General features: G+C 31.1%; 3 protein-coding genes across 3 annotated transcripts; all 3 read right to left on the bottom strand.

Moving 5' to 3' along the window:
- Nucleotides 1-1,372: 1,372 nt before the first annotated feature.
- On the bottom strand, nt 1,373-2,907 carry LOC114162573 (two-on-two hemoglobin-3-like). Its single transcript, XM_028046502.1, has 4 exons — nt 2,636-2,907; nt 2,411-2,541; nt 1,796-1,940; nt 1,373-1,726 (listed from the first exon to the last, which is right to left on the bottom strand). The coding sequence occupies exons 1-4, from the start codon at nt 2,770-2,772 to the stop codon at nt 1,621-1,623; spliced, it is 519 nt and encodes a 172-aa protein (XP_027902303.1). The 5' UTR covers nt 2,773-2,907; the 3' UTR covers nt 1,373-1,620.
- Nucleotides 2,908-3,740: 833 nt separating this feature from the next.
- On the bottom strand, nt 3,741-5,219 carry LOC114164457 (glycine-rich cell wall structural protein-like). The gene has a single exon (XM_028049132.1). The coding sequence runs from the start codon at nt 5,152-5,154 to the stop codon at nt 4,024-4,026; it is 1,131 nt and encodes a 376-aa protein (XP_027904933.1). The 5' UTR covers nt 5,155-5,219; the 3' UTR covers nt 3,741-4,023.
- A 2,472-nt stretch (nt 5,220-7,691) lies between these two features.
- On the bottom strand, nt 7,692-13,253 carry LOC114162736 (glycine-rich protein 5-like). The gene is made up of 3 exons (XM_028046698.1): nt 13,000-13,253; nt 8,481-8,561; nt 7,692-8,329 (listed from the first exon to the last, which is right to left on the bottom strand). The coding sequence occupies exon 3, from the start codon at nt 8,319-8,321 to the stop codon at nt 7,881-7,883; it is 441 nt and encodes a 146-aa protein (XP_027902499.1). The 5' UTR covers nt 8,322-8,329; nt 8,481-8,561; nt 13,000-13,253; the 3' UTR covers nt 7,692-7,880.
- Between the last annotated feature and the right edge of the window lie 9,707 nt (nt 13,254-22,960).

Here is a 22,960-nt window from a genome sequence, read left to right on the forward strand (position 1 = left end):
CTGCACCTCTAAAATCTTTCAATTTTTCATAATGCTCTTTTGATTTTGACAAATAAAAATTAATTACCCTTTTATCTCTCCTCTTTCCTATTTATTCACCTCCGCCTCACATCACATCCCAAACTAATAAACTTTCGGATTTCAAAATCCATTTTCCAATTTAAGATGCACTGGATTCCAAAATCTGGTGTACAAGTGGAATCTATTTTTAGAAAATATTGAATATTGAAATCCAGTACACAAAAATTAATTCGTTTCAAATCAAAATGCATCGGATCTCGGTGTACCGATGAACTTTGTTTCTAAAAACTATCAAATTTTGAAATTCGTCAATTTATTAGTTAATTTGTTTTTTGGTGTGCTTTTTATTTATTGTTTTATTTTAAATTATCTAATAATTATGCTTAAGCTATTTTTTTAAATTTTTATGGTTGTTTTATTTTTTTAATTTTATTTGTATATAATATATTAAAAAAATTAAAAAATAAATTAAACTAAAATAACTAACATTACAAGAAATTGAAAAAAGAAAAGAATTAAAAAAAATTATATATATATATATATATTACAAAATATAAAAAATTTCAAAATTAGATTTCAAAATTTGGTAATTTATGGATTTCGAAATCTAGAAATTTTTAGAACTATATTTCAAAATTTGGAAATTTTCAAAATTGAATTTTGAAATCCGAAAATTTCCAGAATTAGAAATTTGAAAATGTTCATAATCGGATTTCGAAATTTCTAGATTCGAATTTAGAAATCCCAATAATTTTCAGAACCAGATTTGGAAATCCATAAATTTTTAGTATCAGGTTTCGAAATTCAGAAACTTCTAGAACCGAATTTCAGGATCTAAAATTTTTCAGAATCGAATTTTGAAGTTCAGAAATATTCAGAACCGTATTTCAAAATCTGATTTATTTAAATTTAGATTTTTTTTTAATTAATTTATAAGTGTAAAGTGCTAGTGGTGCATGTTGGTGAGGTATTAAATAGAGTAATTAATTTTTTTTATTTACCTACCCGCCAAAATTAAAAGGGCAATATGAAAAATTCAAGAAAATTTGAAGGTGGTGAAGAAATGATTGGAGTAAGAAGGACGTAGGACCATTTTGGAGTTCAGGATGTCAAAGAAAAACTTTTTCTTCTTTTTCATGGATGGGATACATAAGAATATTAGGGAAACTACATTTCTTTACCTTAAATGAAATAATTTTCTTCACTCTGTTCTCTATTTTTTTTTAACCTACGATGGTGACTTTAATTTTAATTTTCTTTGGATAGCAAGTATGGAAATTCTTTCATTTCCATCTTATAAATTTTAATAGAAAAATAAACAGTTCGCCGACATTCTTCAGCAAGACACACAAAAGCAAACACAATCTAAAAGTTTTATATGATACCTTATTCTTCTCTATATGGTACAAAGAAAATACTAAGTTTTTACAAGGGTGTTGTTTCAGTGCAGTATCCTTACATGGTCTGTGATGCTTTTTGATCCTTTAGCTCAACTTCATGTTCATATATATATATATATATATATATATATGATCTGAAAGTTTTTATGTCAACAGTGAAATTGACATCTGATACGATATATGGTACAAAGAAAAAATACTAAAAGTTTTTACAAGGGTGTTGCTTCAGGGCAGAATCCTTACACGGTGTGTGATGGTGTTGATCCTTTAGTTCAACTCCAGCCACAAGGAAATATGCAGTGTGCCTGAAAAAGTAGTGTTGTTATGGATATCAATTTTTGTTATCTGAAGAGGCAGTGGGAAAGAAAATAAACCTGAAAAAGTTCATGAGTTTCATCTTTGAATCATCATCTATAGCTGAGGTACTGTCCAATGCTTGTCCCATATGATGTAGCCACCTCTCAGCAGCTTCATGTGTCACAGGAAATGGTCGATGTCGTGCAATTAGAGCAGGGTGCCCTACAATTTATATACCAAGAGGTTTAAACTGCACCTGCTCAGGGTCTTCCATAAGAAGCCACTTTTCTTTTCATCCAACAAATTAGGTAGTCCTGAATTTCATTAATTTTTTTGTCCAAGAATTTTTTATCCTTTACACAAGATAGATCATAATCATATCAATGTTTTTCCTAACATTTCATAAATTAGGTTAACCATGTTTTTCAACTAATAAAGTGGATTATATAATATAAAATCAGACGTAAAATTAATTCATCATTAATTTAAAGTGAGTTAAATTTAATGTGCAGTACATTTAAAATTATTTTTATTTCAAATTATATATCAATTTTCACTTTCAGTGTACTTCGTAGAATTTAATGTGGAATGCTTGAATTTCTTTAATGTGAAAACGACTCCAAAACTCTACAAAACTACGTGAAGTACAGAAATTATATACTCTCTGGAAGAAACAGGGGAAGAAAATGAACCTCTTCTTTGAGAATAGAGAGGAGGACCTCCCATCCTCTGGACGAGGAACTCGTACTGGTTCTGAATTGCCTTTTCCTTGTCTGAATTCCCAAATATTGAACGAAACCATTCTTCATCATCATCATATACCCTAACCATCGAAGAATCCCCAAATCAAAACTACTGAACTCAATCATCAACAATTTAAACAAAAAAATAAAACACAAAAGTATGACCTAGCTAACCTGTTGTAGAAATTGGTTGAGAGTGTAACGAAGGTTTGGAGGCCGAGAGTGTGAAACAAATCGCCGTCGTCGATGGCAAAAGCATCATCTGTGGAAACTCCACTCCATTCAGATGCCTTCTGCTGCAGACTCTGCATCGCGAAAGCAGTTATCTCTCTCTCTCTCACACACACACACACCTTCTCTCTCTTCTTAACTAACTTTTCAGGCGTTGTTCTTCCCACACGCAGAATCAGAACCTGTGACCCTGTGGCTTCAGAGTGCGAGGTAAGGGTATATATGTAGGGATCAATATTACATTATTCATTCCGTCATTTTCATTCCCCATAGTTACGTTACGATAACAAAAACGGTGTGCGCAAAAATATAATTAATCCTATAAATTTCGAATACAATCTAATGATTATTTATTCCAAATATAATTCTTTTGACGGCTGATTAATCAAGTATTAATGTTCACATAATCTTTAAAATAACTATTAACCAAAAAAATCGTAATTAGGAATTGTATTTAATTAAATATATAATCATGTGTAACTTTTTTCGTTGTTTTAATTTATTCAGAAACTTCTTTAGTCATTGTTAAGTGCATTATTATATTCAAAAAAAATATTATATTAAAAAAAAAAATTATTATTGTGGCTTGATTCTTCCCACCATTTCCTTCAGACTTATCTAAACTATTTAGGAAACACCCTATTAATAGTGACATTTTGTTAGATACTTTGTTATGAAGCTTGAAATGGGATCCTGAAGCAACTTTTTTCTCACTTAATTGTAGATCGTTTTGTCTCTAGTGATTAGCTTCTAGGGTTATCATGGAATTTTGCCTGAACTGGTGTTTAGCTTTAGGAATATGACTATTGAATCAAACTTTTCTGCTTTTATTCTTCGTGTCCTTTTCATTTATGTGTTTGATCTGCTTTTCATTGATGTATGACCCTCAGATACTGTTGTCACGGGCCATGTTTGATTTTTCAATTGGATCACATACCCAGCAGGGTCATAAGAAATCAATTAATGCACAACAAGATGTGTGATCATATCTCAAATTTGGAAGTTTAACTGTCAAAAGAAGAACACAAACTGAAGACCATGATACACATTTATTCAACAAACACCGCCGTAAAATTATAATATTATTGGCAAAAATTAGTAGTGAGAATATGCATCATTGGTTACAACCTACAAAGCTTTGCTTCCCATGCATAAAATAAAATAGAAACAAGTATACAGCATAGCATCTGATACACAAGAGTAGAAACCACTGAAATATAACTTAATTCAAATCTTATGAGCATTAACTGTTTTTTCTTTAACAGAAAACATTGAATGGGTAAAACAATTTCAGTGACTCTTGCACACCAGCTTTTATCAACACTCTTTACTTAGTGGCCACCCCCTACTCCACCACCAAATCCAGCACCACCGCCGCCACCAAATCCACCACTAATTCCAAAGCCGCCACCAAATCCACCACCTCCTCCTCCTCCAACCCCTCCTCCAACTCCACCTCCAGCTCCAAACCCTCCTCCCGCACCTACACCACCTCCAACCCCACCTCCACCACCAAACCCACCTCCGCCGCCAGCTCCGCCGCCTCCTCCTACACCACCACCTGCTCCTCCTCCAATGCCTCCTCCGACACCATGACCAAGTCCAACGCCACCACCAGCTCCTCCTCCAGCACCACCACCACCTCCTAAACCACCACCCGCTCCCCCTCCAATGCCAGCACCACCTCCTAAACCACCACCGCCTCCTGCACCACCTCCCAAACCACCACCGCCTCCTGCACCACCTCCCAAACCACCACCGCCTCCTGCTCCACCTCCCAAACCACCACCATGACCAAGCCCACCACCTGCTCCTCCTCCAATGCCGCCACCAACACCATGACCAAGCCCAACTCCACCTCCTAGACCACCACCACCACCTGCTCCTCCTCCAATGCCACCACCAATACCGTGACCAATTCCACCACCACCACCAAGCCCACCTCCACCTCCTAAACCACCACCACCACCAAGCCCACCTCCACCTCCTAAGCCACCACCACCACCTGCTCCTCCTCCAATGCCTCCACCATGACCAAGTCCGCCACCACCACCGACACCGACACCGTGACCAAGCCCACCTCCACCTCCTAGACCACCACCACCACCAATACCGTGACCCAACCCACCTCCGCCTCCTACGCCACCACCGAGCCCACCTCCACCCCCAAGGCCTCCACCAGCACCTCCACCAAACCCGCCGCCGCCGCCTGCACCTCCTCCAAGACCACCTCCTCCCCCGGCACCACCTCCAAAGCCACCACCTCCTCCTAAACCGCCACCAAAACCAAGTCCACCGTGCTTAAACCCTCTCTTGATAATCCCAGGCCCCAACAGATGAGGGGGGTGAATCAAATGCTTGTCATCCTTAACCTCTGCCACCTCCCCCACTACCAACGAACCACAACCAAGTACAATGCACAACGCAAACACGACAACAATGCCATCTGAAACAACTTTCATCGTAAGACAACGGGGAAGAAGAGAAAGAGAACGTGAAAGCGAGTAATGTGATTTGGTGCAACGAAGGAGTGAGGTTATATATAGTGAAAGAGTAAGCATAAGAAGTGAGAGTGAGGTTCATCATTTCACTCAAATTACTCAACTGCCACTTGTGAAGAAGTAAATGAGCCTTACCTGTCTTCAACTGAGAGATTTAATTGCTCAACTGTCCTCCTCTCCTACGCGCTCTGAAATGAAGTCACTGTTTCAATATAACATAGCATATCAGGGTTTTTGACCACTTGCCTTCTGCTTTTTATTTTCCCTATTATTCCTTTACCACTGTTGTCTCTCTGTCCCCGTGCTAATGCTTCTGCACATTTTTTTTTTCTCTTTTTCTATTACACATTGTAGTCTTAAACTTGTTCTGCATTATTGGGTTTATCATATTCATTGAGCTTCCTGTGGCCTCTATTAATGGTTTCTTCTGATACAATTAATGCAGCAACCAAACAATGTCCTCTCCACAGTACACCCTTCTTCACGCAACTCTATCTCTCTCTCTCTCTCCATCGATCAACACGTCAAATTGCATGCATTATGATAGTTACCAATCCAAGTTTCAGCAACAGATTGGTACATGGACCCGGCTTTTGTTGGGAAGAAACTTTGCTAAAATGGTACGTAGAGAGTATCTGGAGTTAAATTGACAATATATTGATTATTAAACACAACTTTCCTATTTGATTATGCAAAGTTTTTCTTGTTCCTATACCTTGGTTAATTATGCAATATCAATAGCTAGTGATTAATGCTTCTGTTTGCAATGAGATGGTGACGAATGAGATGAAGTCTGAGTGTGTTTGACGAGGGAGATTGATACAATTTTCACAGGGAAAGGATTGATGTATGTGAGAGAGCTCATTTTGCACCCGATTAGGAACGCGGGAAATTGAATGGACCCTTTTTTTGCATGCATGTGGTCCTTCCAAATGAGAACACAAAAATGTGTTCTCATACCCATTTCAACACCCATTCAATTTTCTTTTCTCTCTTTTTCAGAAGCTATTTTCTAAAACAATTTCATTCATTTCTCATTCAAAATTGATCGTATTTTGAAATTTATTTTTAAAGTAAGTGTCTCTTTAAAGTATGAATTTCCTCTTCTTTTTTTTTTTTTTAATTTTACCAGTAAAGTCTAACATGGTTGTAAATAATTAAGTTTCTAAAACATCTCAAGAAACTTAACTCTTCGATGTATATGAAGAATATTTTGTTTTCATTTTTTTCTTCGATTCTTCTTCAAAACTATATTTTGTTATGTGACTACTCTCTGCTAGCTATTTTTTAGCAGTCATATTTAGTTATATTTTAAAAACAGTTTTAAAAATATTTTTTGTTAATTAAAATTAAACACATTTTAATGACCAAAATTTTCTTATTTTATATATTTCCTTTTTATTTAATATATATATATATATATATATATATATATATATATAACATATATACTAAAATGTTCTTTGAGATTCTCATATGCATTGCTACTCCTTTTTTTTATCAGCATATGCATTGCTAATTAAAAATCCAATTCTAAACTACCATAATAATTTTGTTGAATTTTAAAATAATTAATTGTTGAATCTATTCTTACGTTACGGTTTTATTCCTAGTAACTTTTATAATATATCCTTCTACATTTTATTTTTCATTCTCTTCATTTTCTAAATGGAACATAAGAGAAAGGTGATAGGGTTACTACAATGTTAAAGAAAAGGCATTTATAGATTTCTAACCCCGATGCCATATGTTTGAGAAATGAGAAAAAAAATATTATAAGATATGATAAAAATGTATGGCTGAATTTTTTTTCATATATTACTTAATATAAACTTAATAAGATATACTATTTTTTATAATTTGCCCTCCTTCTATTTTATTTTTTATCATAATGCTTATTCTATGTCGTACTTCTTTTTCTCTTATTTGCAAAAGGATCTGTACAAATATATTTATCAATGAAAATCTACACTTTCTCGTGTTTCTGTCCTCACATAAAGAATCGCACATATCTCTTTTAAAAAGAAAAAACTATAGTCATTAACATTCTAAAATAATAATATTTTAATTGTACTTATATTATTTTTTAATTTAAAATTATAATACATATTATTATATTATCAAAGAAGACTGTCAAACTATATATATATATATATATATATATATATATATATATATATATATATATATATATATATATATATATATATATATATTTAAGCACAGTGGCAAACCAGTTTTTCCTTATTTATATTGTGTTGTGCTGCATGGAATATCATAACAAGCGTTTCCATATAATTAAAAGAATAATGATGCATATCCACCTTCATTTATATACTTTTTTTTATCTTTCTTCTCTGATCGCATCATATAATTTCATAAATCTATCATTTTTATTCTTGTAATATATATTAAATGTTGATGCATCCTTTTATTATTCATAAATTCCAATTAAATTGGTTTCACAGCATCATCTACTTTAATTAATACGGTGCACGTAACTAAAATATGTAACTTAATATTTTATCTTCGCAAATAGATGATGATATACACTGTTGGCTTGCATGCATGCCATATTCATGCACCATTTTAGACATTCTTTTTTAACACCAATCAGCACTTTTATTTATTTTTTCTATCTCTCCTGTTTTTATAATCTCTCATGCTTATATATAATTATATTCATTTCACGGAACGTGTGTTGCCCCACGAATGCCACCACCAACTGCAATGCCATCACGGCCGCCGAATCCGATTCCTCCCCCGGTGCCAATTCCGAATCCTTCACCGCTGCCATATCCGGAACCTCTGCCGTATCCATAACCGCCGCCATATCCAGAACCTCCGCCGTTTCCATAACCGCCGCCATATCCAGAACCTCCGCCGTTTCCATAACCGCCGCCGTATCCAGAACCGTCGCCGAATCCGTGGACGCCCCCTACACCGTCATAATAAATCGCACTATCCTTAATCCCTTTGTTTGTATTCCCAGGACCCTGCAAATTTTGCGGTGGTGGATGAATCAAAGAGTGTTCATCCTTTGATACATCTCCCTCTACCAAGGAACTTGTGGCAAGAAGAATGCAGAAGGAGAACACGATCGCAATGCCGTTTGAAACAACTTTCATTGTGAGATCTGAGAGGAAGAAAAAGGAATGCGTAGTAACGAAGGAGCGAGAGTATATATTTATATATACTGAAATGGTACGTAGTAGCTATGAATAATCGTAGGAAAGTTCACTTCACTCAAATCACTCAACCACTACTTGCGAAAGAGTATATATTACGTTGAGGTGTCGTTGCGTGAGTGATTTGATTCACCAACCTCTTCCCCCAAAACGCAGATTGGGCCAAACATAGCACCAAACCTGGGAAAAAAAACTTTGATCATTATTTGTCATTAGCACTCAAACCTCAAAGAAATCAATCCAACATGATTAGGCCAAACATAGCACCAAACCTGACTTTACAGTTTTTTTCTACCATTCCTCGTTAAATTCTTCTTATCCTTTAATCCCACTTTATTGCGTAAATATTGTCATATTATTACTATGCTATTTAAATACCAAAACCGTAACACCTATCATATGCAGAATAAAAAAATTATGAACATATTATTCCTAACCTCAAAATTTTATGGGAGTTCATACGTTGAGAACTTCTTTTTTCTTTACACCAACATCACTACTTACTACTATTATTTTAATAATTTTCTTATCAAATTTAACTACTTTATTTATTAAAAGTTAAATCAAAAGTTGTTAATATGTCATAATATTATTTTTCTAATATTAGCCTTCTGCACCTCGCTCTCTCAAAAAATATATATATGCACTGGTTGTTTAACCATCAAAGTTGCAGTTATATATATATATATATATATATATATATATATATATATATATATATATTAATCATATGTAATTAATATAATACATTAATAAAAAAATGTATTTTAATCAAATAATTCTTTTATGGATTTATTTAACTGTCACGAAGAAAAAAAAAGTTTAACCGAGACTACATCTTCAATGGAAAATAAAGTTTTGTAATTAGTTACTATTATGGTTAATGCAATTAAAATTGATTAAAAAAAGCAATAAAAATAAATTATTTTAGGGTAATTTTTGAAAATGATGAAAATGGGTAAATTTTAAATAAATTACAATATATAGGTAATTTTTCTTTTAAAAAGCTTTTAAGGAATATATCATATATTAAATGACTTTGTTTTTAGTTCTTTTATAATAATATAGTTATGTTTAGAGTCCAATTTTCTCCATTTTTTAAATTATTTGTAAAAGATTAATCAGGTTGGTATTCATTTTAGACATGTTACAAAAAATGATTTAGTAAATTTTTTTTATCATCGTAATTAATTGTCGTATATACAGTGGTAAATCGTTTATATTAATTCTAAAGATTATAAAAATTTGATAATCAAATATTAATTGATGTTAAATGAACATCATTCGATGTGCTCATTTTCTTTTTCTTAAATTAATCATTTTAACATATTGTATAAACAATAGTGATTAAAAAGTAGCGATTTAATAAAGACAATGCTGAATGAAAACAACATTTTATTTTAATTAATAATTGATGATAGAAATTGAAATAAAATAAAATAAAAAACTGATTTATGATTGTACCTATCTCGCTCATTATTATAATTAATTCTAATTATGAGTAATTTCTTCCTACACCTTTTTTTTTCTTTCTGCGTCCCTATAAAACATGCAATTACCAAATTATTTCTCTTTAAAAATTGTGACTCCATATTTTTTGTTATTATAATTTGATATCACTCCTTCTAACTATTTATTTATTTTTCTTTTAAAAATATAAAAATTAATTTTTGTTAAAATTATTATATTTAGAAAAATTATAAAATAGTGTCGATCAACCTTTTTTCAAAACATAATAAAAAATTTTGCACTTTTTTCTTTTAATTTTTCAGGATTAATGTTTCGAAAAAATATTTTTGAATTCAAAAATAATTTTCGAAACATTCAATAATGTAATTTTTTGATACGTTTTAGAATGAGTACTTTAAAAGATGATTTTAAATTTGAAAATATTTTTCAAAATACTTAATTTAAAATATTAAAATATCTCCACTCTGAACTATAAAAATGTTCTTGAGATTAAGTATTTTATAAAGTATTTTAGATTTCGGAAATATCTGTCGGAATGTTTGTTTTGGAACATTTAAAAATACAATTTTTTCTAAACGTTGAATATGGAACACATGATTTGGAGGAATTCATTTCATTTGACCTCGATGTCTTGACGGAGCCCCCATCGCAAGAAAAGCATTTATCACCTCTTGCACAGACTGAAGGAAAAGATTTTCACCAAGGTACAAAATTCGGAATGCCCAACAAAAATGATGGAAGGAGAGGGAAGAAAGAAGGAAAATGGTAAAATAGGGATATCACATTTTATAGGGTACAGGAAGAAAAAATAAGATATAGGAAGAAATCTACTTAATTATGTATGTTAACATAGCCACATAGGTCCAATAACTAACGATTCAGACAGGGATGATACTATCCCATATTTATTTTTATAAAAAAAAAATTATCATCATCCTACTACACAAATTTAAAATATATCATCTCCACCAACGGGTATATTTTTCTACTTATATTTGTACCTGTTTTGTTTTAATATTAATTAATTGATTTTTATAAATATAAAAATAATAATTAAAAAAAAACATAATATTATCAAATATTCAATGTCACGATCATTGTTGTTTCTTAAATATCAAATATTTTTAAAGAAATTATAATTATATACATTTTAAATTAGAATACCAAATAAAATTTCATGATAGTCAAAACATTTATTAAATTTGTAAAAATTAATGAACCTAGTTGATAAAATTTTAAAATATTTATTAAAATATATAAAAGAAAAATAAATATTCAAATTAAAATATATTTTAAATATTTGTTTACTTCAATTTTTTAAATTCTAATAAATATATTTTTTATACACTAATAAAAATTATAATATATCACTTTATCAAAATCACGCAAAATGCAAAGAACAAATATTAAACTAATAATAATGAAATTTTAACATAAATATTGTATCTTTTGAACTTTAATATAAAAAAAAGTCATGGCAATAACATTAATTTTTTATATTATAGTAAAGAAAATTTATTTATATAATTATAGTAACAAACTTATATTATGATCGATAATGAGTTGAAAAATAAAAAATAATTATATAAAATATATCAAAATAGTATTCTAAGTGATAAAAATAAACAACAAATAAAAATATTAAAAAAATATCAAATGTGTGTTATAAACAATTTGAGAGATTATTGAATGAAATCGCACATAGAAAAATAAAAATAGTTCTCCAAGATAGTTAATAGTTGAAATATAACGAAAATTGTTTTAGCGAAACAAATAAATTCTTCAAATGAAACAAAAATTAACAATAATAGAGTAAAAAGATAATTTTTTTATATTGCCTAGTAAATGAAATATTTATGTTATTAAATACTTAAATTGAGATGATTAAATTAGGGATGTTAACGGGTGTAATAGCTCCCACGTACCCTACCCCTACCCGCTGAAAAAAAATCCGTCATGTACCTATACCCATATTCGTTCGGGTATCCGCATATTTTGTTAATATCAATGGGTATCCGCGAGTATTTACAAAAAGAAAACTTTAATACTTAACAACAACTTTTAATCATAATTTCAAATAAAAATACAATTCATAAGAGTTATAAATTTCAAACAAAATGCAAATAACCCATTTAAAGTGTTGAATGACAATTTTTTACAAATAAATAGAGATTTTTTAAAATCAATTGATAAAAAATAACTCATTCAAAATCAATGTATTAATGTTTTAATCATTATTTATTTATTTTAATTTAAATTAGAGTATAGTGGGTAGAGATATTATGATACTTGCCCTGTTAACTTACGGGTATAAAAAATATTCGTACCCGTCACCCGGGAACATCCATTTTCAATATCAATTTCCTACCCAATGCAAGTTTTATCCGCGGATATCCGCAGGTACAAATTTTGTTGACATTCCTAGGTTAAACATTTTTATGTGAAAGAAAAATATACAATGAATAAAAATATTAAAAAATAGGACAATGATACTATGACTCCCATTTTTTTACTCTCATATTTTACTTTTTAACGTGACTTAGTGTAGATCATTGATTAATGTACCATCATTATCTTTTCTTTTGAAATAATTAATGGCTCACACTAAGTCACCTCATTGAGTAAAAGATGGAAGTCAAAAAATGATAGTCAAAATATAATTTTCCTAAAAAATAATAGAAATATTCAAATGTGAGACATAAAAAATATTTAATTGATATACACAATAATTAGATAAAGGTTATGATAAGATAAAAGATATATTGGAGATGCAGATGAATTTCATGACAAACTAAACTATTAGAAGAAATAAAAAATATAACGTGTGTAATATAGAGGCTCTCTGGCTTTGGTTGTTTTGTGCAGATTGGAGGAATGGGGAATGAGGAATGTAAAACGGGCTGTGGTCAGATGGATGTAAATATGCTCTTGTGTATGTATTCTGGTTGCATGTGTATGTATACTGGTTGCAGGTTGAAGTGAGTTCTGATCATTTTCTTTTATTCAGATACAAGGCACAAGTATATGCAAATGGAGGTGACAATAACTTTCATGGAATCCAGAATTAACAATCAACACTCGTTCAAGCGCATAACCGGTCAAATACTTTTCAAATCACAAATACGCAAGATTCAAGTAGCGATCTTACCTTTTGGTGCTATTTCCTTTCCTGCTCGGAACTCCTCTTCTCGCGACACTCCCCGTCCCCTCTTTTTTGCCCTTTTCTTTTATCTTCGTTCTCCTTTGCGTGCTCCTTTTTCTTGTTGTTCTCCCCTTGTTCTGTATTTGTTCCTTATCTGATGTTTGGAAGTTGTGTGTGTAGGTGGAGGAGAGTAGACTTTTTGTTGTTGTTTTTTTGTTTTTTTTTTTTCGCCAGTTGGTGGTGTTGATGATTCCAATGAAATGAAATGAAGGTTCTGCATGACATTATGATCTCATAATGCAGAGAAAACGTGCTGGAAGAGGGAAAGATTGATGATTCACGTTGGGCGGTTGCGTGTGGTGATTCTCGAGGGAAAACCTTTTTTTTTTAAACAAACGAATAAGATAAAAAAGAGCTAAAAAGAAATAAAAGTACATTAAAACATATTAAACCCAAAGATTATAAAATAAAACTAAATAAAAATGAAATCAAATAAAGAGAAAGAATAAAATAAAATAAGACAAAAATTTAAAATAAAGGTTAAAATAATATAAGATAATAATAATAATAGTAATAAAATAAAATAAAAGTAAAACTAATTTGTAACAAAAACAAAACAAAAAGAAGATGAAAATATAGTTGAAATAAGATAAAAAGTAAAAAAAAAAATATTTATTTATGCTCAATTAAATATTCATTATATATATATTTTTTTTTCTTTCTTTTTTTCTTTTAAACTTTCTTCCTACTTATTATCTAGGTCAAACAACAATTTTTTTTTATCCGTACGAAATTGGATGTTGACAGAAAGCATATAAAGTTATAGATTTAGAAACATCTAAGAAGGATGAGGAACTATTAGTCATAGTAGATAAAAGTTTCAAGGAGTTTTAGTAGTAATTACTTTATGTATGAAAGTTATTGATTTAGTTTAAATGTGTACAAATGATGTTTTTTATAATTTATAATTTTAGTAATGGTTATTTTGTACTTGTATTATCTTTTTGAATATTATAATGAAACGTAATTTTTATTAATTTTAAAATCCTAAAATAGGATTGTACATTAATCAAAATTAATCTATAAATTAATTAAATTAAACCAACAACTAAACTAAACTAGACTTAACTAAATTAAATAAAATTTATCTTATAAATAAATTAAATATTATTTAAATTTAATATAATTCAGTCTATAACTAAAGTTAAAATAAGATATAAATAATAACATTCATTATCACTCATCCAACTTATAATATGTGAATATTAAAATAATAAAATTTAACAATTAACTTAGAGGTAGAATTTCATAGCTTTCACGACAAGGAATAGTAGCACGAGGTCACGAGGTGGTGACACGACTAAAACAAATGGCAATAGGCGGTGACAGCAGTGGAACAAGTGTGTGGTGTGGTGCCAAAAACATTGAAGATAGTAAACTTTGATAAAATTATATGTAGTACGTTAAAAATATTATAGTAAATTGTTTATATTAAAAGCTAATAATAAATTTGTTATATATTTTACATTTAAATAAACTCATGCAACACCCATTGCTATCACACCTATATTTAAATCAATGACTTAATTATAAATAAGGTTGAAGTTCTAGATTGTTAAGTTTTATTGTCATATCAAGTTAATCTTGTCTTATGTTCTCAGTTTTAATTAGATCGAAATTCAAATCAACAATTTTGAATAATGTTAGGGTTAGATAAGACCCAAACATACTTCTTACAGCATGTCTCTAGGATTAATTATCTCCCATAAAAATAAATTATCCACAAAATATTAATATTATAAGTCCTTGTTTTTATATAATAATATTTTGAGCTGGATTACTTTTCCTATTCCTTCCACCTAATGATTTTCACACAAATTATCTACGTATTTTTATTGTTTAGTTTTTACAAAACAATATTTTTGATGTTGTTGTCATAAATACAAAATTCTATATTATTTTCAATAAATACCAACAAAATAATTTTTAGATTTTATAAAGAGTATATAAATTATTATTATAATATGATATTATTTAAAAATCTATCTACTTTAGAATTTGAATTATTTAGAAGATATTATTACCGAAATTATATTATTAATTTAAGGCTTAAATACCTTTTTGGTCCTCATTTTCGTAGTGTTTGTTGCGAATGGTCCTCATTTTTACAAAATGTTTAAAATGGTCCTCATTTTTACCGAATGTTTATAATGATCCTCATATTCGCAATTAGTGTTTTAGTTGGTCCTTTACTGTAGCGCCGTTTAAATCATTAACGGAGCATTGTACATGTGACACGAGTTGTATTAGGGTGTATTACGTGGTGTATTGTACATGTGGCTTAATTAAATATTTGGGGATAAATAAGTGAGCTAGGGTTTTGGTAGGGAATGTTTGGGCAGTTGGTGAGTTTTGACAATCTTGTTCCTCCATTCCTAATTGGTATTGCTGCAATCTTCTTCTTCCTGCAATCCCATTATATAGGTATGTTACGGTCTCAATCTTCTTCCTTTACCTCTGGTTGTAATCGTTGGAGGCAACCATGTTGTATCACTTTGTGCACTATTGGTGGTTCAACGAGAAACAAATTAACCCCGATTTATAGTTGCAGAGATGACTGCTTTGAGGATGACAAGAACTCCAAAGAATATTGGTAGAAAATTTTGGGTACAATCTATTTTTATTTTTGTGTTAATAATAAATTGGTTTTAATGTTTGGTTTATTGATTTACAGAATGGTGGTTCTAATAATGTGGGCTGCAACTTTTTTAAATGGTGGTGTTGATGAAAAGGATGTCATCATCAGTATTCAGACCACTGGCATCCCCAATTTCTACTTCAGCAGTCTCTTCATGGGCCTCTACTTCACCACCGTGGTGGACAATAACATTGAACCTATCATCACTCATTGTCCTAAAGTAAATTAAACAGATGAAAAAGATGTATTATTAAGCCTACTTTAACACAATGGGGGACCACTGCTACAATCAATTACAAATAAAATAATGGGAACCATTACACCAACATCGACAACCGACAAACAAACCAACTAAAATAATACCCCATTGAACCCACCTACAGACACAAACTACACAAAATCATGGAAGTAATTTAGAAACCATGCAAAACATCACAACAATCGAAAGACAAACAAACCCAAAAATAGAATTACGAAAACCCTGACCCACGAGCAAACACAACCCAAAAAACCCTGAACCCACTTACCTCGTTGATGATGATTAACTAGAAAATTGAAATAAAGAGTGCAACTGCAATCCAATGATGAAATGACAAGTATTAGCTGCTTCCTCTGCAAATCTGAACTCAAGAATGACGAAGATAAAAAAATTTCCCTAATTGCAAGATTTCCCCTAAATTAAAAAATTAACGTTAATTAGCCACCTGTACAATACACATAACACACCCTAATATAAACCGTGACACCTGTACAATGTTCCGTTAATGATTTAAACGACCTTACAGAAAAGGACCAAATAAAACACGAATTGCGAAAATGAGGACCATTCTAAACATTCGGTAAAAATGAGGACCATTTTAAATATTCTGTAAAAATGAGACCATCTGCAACAAACACTACGAAAATAAGGACAAAAAAGGTATTAAGCCTTAATTCAATTGGGTTTCATTGGGCCATTATTCCGAATTTTGAGTAATTTATCATTAATTGGTCTAATTATTGTTTGTAATTGTTTTTAGGTATTATGTGGAGCAAATGTTGGAGCTTGGACATTTATCTTAAGATCAAGAGAGAGTTGCCACGTGATTTCCACATCATTACCACGTTTTCACCATGTTAGTCAGCCATCCATGTTATTGGGCCAGCAATTTTAGCATAGAGTGGCATTTTTGTAATTCTGCTTACCAGAATGACAGTTTTGTAATTTTACAGCTCTGAGTGGCCTTTTTGTAAATAGGAGTGGCAGAATTGATGTGACCACATTTTAGGTCTTCTCTTTCATGGGCAGCCACCACTCTGTACCCATTCTCCATTTTTAGGTTTTTGAGAGAACATTCATTTGGGGGTTTTCGTTTTCACTAATTTCCCACACGTTCTGGACCGTTTTTAAGCAATTTGCACACTATTGTAGTCCGTTTTCTTCATAATGGTGATGTATTTTCGTTTACCTTTGGTTTATAATTCGAATTTCATGGCTTTCTAACTTAGGTATTGACTACTTGAAGGAGATGCAATTGAACTTTGAGGTTTTGTTTTGAATTTGTGTTTTCCTTACTTCATCTTAATTTTGTGATGAATGGTTACTTTTATTCTATTAATGCTTAATTACATATTGGGTTGGCTATTCTTGGTTGATTTCGTTCATGCTTAATGAATTGGGTTGACTGCCACATATGAATGGATATATGCATTGCTTAATTGTATATTGAAACACATTTTTAACCCTAACTTAGTGGGTTTGAACGAGTGGATTGGGTGAGACCAAAACCGTAATAGCGTGACTTGTGATGGGTGAGATTGCATTCAAATTCAAGGAAGTCAATACTGTTTTTAATCTGTTTTATTAACATTTGCAAAACTGTTGAAACATATTTTCATAATTCTAAAATCTGAATCTGCCAACCCCCCTCCCTTTTTGTGTTGAATTGCAATCTGGAACCTTTGAGTGAAAACAATGGTCACTAGGAGACGACCTTGGGTTAACTCCTGAGTACTGCATATAAATGTTTTATTTGGTCGAGTACGACCTCGATCACTTACTTATATACATTTACTTCATACATCCTCTACCAATTAACCTATATTATGCATGAAAAATTACCCAATAGACCTTCGAGAACACGAATCACAAAACAACAAGCAGATACACCATTGTCCTAATGTGTCGCCTGGTGGCAGTTCATGCGCCACCAAGCGGTGCATACAATTCTAGGTTCTGCCCAGATTTTCCCCGTACCAGTTCGAACCCTAAAACCCCCAATTACCAATTCTAGTACATGTTTCAACATAATTTTCATGAACCATATCATAAATCATAATTCAAAATCACATTTATTCACCCCAATTCCATTATGAACCCTAACCCCAAATTCATGCAAGATTCATACCATCATCATAAAGAAATTACTTGCATATATCCAATCACATAAAAATTCACTCGAGCATACACCAAGACTTCCTTCAGACAACATCAACATCACAAAAAACTTAAAAAGACAGCCAACTTGAAAACTAGTTCGCATCGCCTGGCGTGCAACACCTAGCCGCCAAGCAGTTCATATGGAAAAACCAATAAAATGGGTTCTAGAGCATTTGTAGCCTGGCAAGCCATCAACGCCGCTAGGCGGTTTCCGGGAGAAGTCCAGAAATGCGACGAAATTGAAACAAATTTGGCAAACAAGGCATTTCTAACCTCAAACATAGGACAAAATCATATAATTAACATTTAATTCAAGATATGGAACTCCCCTTACCTTGATTCCTTGCTCAACTTAATGGTTCTTAGAGCTCCTTCCTTAATCACCACTAGTCTACTTAGCTCCTCCTCGATTCCTCCCTTCTTCACACTCAACAGACACAATTGTGTTTCTGTAAACCTCTCCTCATAACACTCAACAGTTTCAGCCTCCAAAACCACATTCTCTCCCCCTTAATTGCCATATTAACAAATCCTCAATAAAATGAATTTCAATAACTCATGGAAATAATTGTCATTCAAAGACCATTATTGGTGTATTTCTAGCCTCTTTGGCGGCCTCTTGGGACAGCTAGGGTTTCTTACCTTTTCCACCCATGCCAAAAAGAATTTTGCCAAAAAGAATTTTGACAAAAAGGAACTTATTTTGCATTAATCAAGGTTTGAACACACCACCTTGTAATTACCAATTCAATGCACAACCATTCAACCAATTCATGTTTTGTGATAATTCCTATAAATCTAGGAATTTATAATCCATTATCATGCTCACGCATATCATAAAATAATAAATTCAAAATAATCTCAAAATTAGCATACACAAGACTTTAATCCAAGTTCTCTCAACACAATTAAGGACTCTTGACCATTTAAACTAGTACTTTTCCACGTCATGAAAGTTAGCATTTAATGTCATAAAGGCTCCCACTACCCATATTTATTAAATAATGATTTATTTAATTACTTTAATTCCTCGGGCCTTACACCATTGGTCTTGTTAGCTCTCGATACTAGTTGTTAGAGAAAGAAAAGAAAGAATACTCAGAAACTAACAACACACACACACACTAGCAGAGAAAGAGGTATACAAAAATGACCTATACTCTTCAAATATGAGTATAGTTAGAATCAATTAATGAGATCAAACCTAAAGTATTTAAGTTACATGTTATAATGACAATAGTTTAATTAACTAATTGTCCAGGATTTTTAATAACCTTCAATTAGACAAGAAGAATTAGAAGAAAGAGATAGTTCATGAGTTTTTACTTGGATCTTGAAGTCATCCAATTCTCAAGGTATAAAAGTATTAGCCTATCAAGAGATTAACCCCCATTTTGGGTGATAAGCTAGTTTTCAAGGGTCATATTCACTTGATATAATCCCATGTTCTTTCTTTAAGTAGCTTCACCTCGTTCTCATTCAATGGGGACATAGTAAGGAGGTAAACCACCACTAATGTAGTCAATACCAAAAATAAACACAAGAGTAAAATAAAATTAAACATGTTAAAGATAATAAAAACGCAAAAGAAATAATAAAACCCAAAGCATATAACATTAAAGGCTTAAAAATCAAATCCATGTATGAACAAAAGTCAAAGTATCAAATGTATACTAATAAAATTAAATAAAAATATAAAAAAAACCCACATAAAAAATTCAATAAAAAAATCCATGTAGAGATGACAAGTAAACTCATCCCATGGATATTATTCAAACTTGTTCTCATTTTTACAAATATTAGATTTTTTAATTGGGTATAGGGACGAGTATGGGCATGTACATATGTCTCCCATCCCCATCCCATTTCCAATACCAATCCCTCTCTTCATCCTTGACCCCGTTCAAATTACTAAAGTACTGATTTTATTAGATGACCTAAAATACTTACACACACACACGCACACGCACACGCACACGCACATGCACACACACACATATTACATTTTTAGTTTTAGTTTTATAATTATCTCAAAAAGGTATTTTCTCTCTTGTTACAATCTTTGTGCTTTGTATTATCAATTATAATAAATAAAATAGGTTTTAGGTGTCATAGTTGATTATTTGTACTCTTTTTTAATATTTTTGTTTATTGTTTACTTTTTTCGCACAAGAATATTTGATCTCTCAATTTCAAGTGTTTAATTGTATAAACCTTTTATTGAATAAGTAATTTATTCTCTTTAATCCATAATTTTTGTTTCACTTAAAGAACTTTTTGTTTTTTCTAAAATAATTTTCATTATGCCTCACCGTTCGACTAGTTTGATATCTGAAATTTTTCTTAGATCTATAAGGTATTTTTCATCTTATCATACCCTTAATTATACATTTTTTTCCTTTGTGAGATTTTATTTAATGGTATATCAAATTATTCCTAAGACACACAATTGATCATTTTAACTTTTTTAATAATTTTATTTGTTGTTTATTTCTATCATGTAGAATACTGATTTGATGATTTTTTATATCATTATTTTTATTTTTTTATCTCATTCTCATAAGAGTAATTTTATCACTGTAATTGTATAAAGAACTTTCATTTACTATAATATAATAATTTAATATCAACATATACTTGTTTTCAAGAATTTAATCACAATTTTGGCATATGGTCTTTTAGCTGCAGTTGCTTCAACCCCATTTGGATACATAGTTCATTGCCATAAGGATGTACTCATTAAAAAATGAAGGTGGCACAGGTCCTACAAAATCAATTTTCCAACAATCAAAGACTTCAACCTCTAAAATGTTTTCTAGACGCATTTCATATATATTTTTTAATTACGCTACTTCTTTAACACTCATTACACCTCTGAACATAAGCATGTGCATCCTTAAATAATGTTGGCTAATAAAAATTAGATTACAACACTCATGTTGTTCTTTCTCCACTAAAATGGTCACCATAAGGAGAGTTGAGACAATACCACAAAATGTTGTTTTACTCCTTAGCTATGGCATATCTCCTCAACAAATTATTTGATCCTATCTTGAATAGAGGAGGATCATCCCACATAAATTGTCTAGAATCTCTAAAAACTTTCTTTCTCTGGTGTTAAGTAAAATCTTCAGGAATGACTTACAACCTTGAAATTTTCTATGGTAGCAAACTAAGGACTATTCTACATCATAAGTAACTTCTCATATGGAAATTTCTCCTAAATCTCAACCTTTTTTGTTTTTATCTTTTCATTCACAAATCTGGATAAGTGGTTTGCTACTAAGTTTTCGTAACCTTTGTTGTCTTTAATTTCCAAATCAAATTTTTGCAACAGAATGATTAGTTTAGGCCTAGAACTAGGTTTGCAATAAGTATTTGATTGCAACACGATTTGTAGACACAATTACTTTTGAGTCAATCTAATATGATCTAAAAAAATTCAAAGGCATACATTATAACTAACATTTCGATTTTTAGTGGTGGCATAATTGACTTGAGCTTCATTTAACAACTTGCTAGCGTGATGTATAACATGAAAATTTTTAGTTTTCTTCTATCCTAAAACTGCTCCTAATACATAATCACTAGTATCACACATTAATTCAAAACACAAATTCCAATCAAGTGTAGTGACAATCCAATAGTAAAATCCTACATGTCCAAGAAAGCTTTTTATGCTTTCAAATTCACTAGAGGTAGGAGTTTCTTAGAAACCTCCAATTTAGCTTTGTCAACATTGATGCCTTTGTAGTAGAGCTTGCTTCTTAGAACAATGCCTTCAGTTACCATGAAGTAACACTTCTCTTAGTTTAGCATAAGATTAATAACAACTCATTTCTTGAGGGTTATGTCCAAATTCTTGAGACAATCATCAAATGAAGGTCTAAAGACTAAGAAGTTATCCATAAATACCTCAATGAAGTTTTCAATACGATATGAGAATATGGACAACATATACCTTTGGAAAGTAGTTGGTGCATTACATAATCCAAAAGACATTTTTCTTTAAGCAATTGGATAAGTTAAAGTTATTTTATCTAGATCTTCTGAATCTAAAACAATATGATTGTATAATTAACTCATTGTTATCATTGTGCACAATGGTCATACCTTCTATTTTAGGCGCTACCTGGACTAGACTAATCCAATTACTATCAAAAATAGGGTAGATCATTAATGGCTCCAACAACTTTAAAACTTTTTTCTTTACTACTTCTTTAACGGAAGGATTTAATCTCCTGAGAGGTTGAACTACAGGTTGTAGTCTTGTGTCATATGAATCCTATGTACGTAGTATGAAGGACTATTGACTTTAAGATCAAATAGATCCTAACCTAATTCATTCTTATTGACTTTAAGAACTGCAATCAACTTCTCTTTTTCTGCTATAGATTAAGGACTATTAATCACCATTAGTTTGTTCCTTCCTTCTTCAAGAAAAAATATATTTTATATGTGGAGACAACACATTCATCTTTAGCTTCTGATCTTTAGATACAGTTTCATGCAACGCTTTTTCATCTTCTTCTTAATTCAAAGGAATTTCTTTTTCTAAATCCAAATACTTCAAGCAGTCATTAACTTCCTTTTATTTCTCATAATCTAGGTCATTGTTGTTGCTAATGTGCTGCTAGAAAAAGTTCATCCACTTCATTTAGCAAAAAACACTATTGTTTTTCTTTAGGATGCTGCATTGCTTTAATGATATTAAAATTTACTTCATCATCATGCACTTTGATCTTCAAATGGTTACAAAATTTATTGGGAACATGAATTTGTGAACTCTAACTAAAACGTCTTTAGCTACACTATAAAAATATTTCACTGATCTACAACTAATTGTAGTG

The sequence above is a fragment of the Vigna unguiculata genome, chromosome 9 (genome assembly GCF_004118075.2).
Source record: "Vigna unguiculata cultivar IT97K-499-35 chromosome 9, ASM411807v1, whole genome shotgun sequence".
In the NCBI taxonomy this organism is placed as follows: Eukaryota; Viridiplantae; Streptophyta; class Magnoliopsida; order Fabales; family Fabaceae; genus Vigna; species Vigna unguiculata.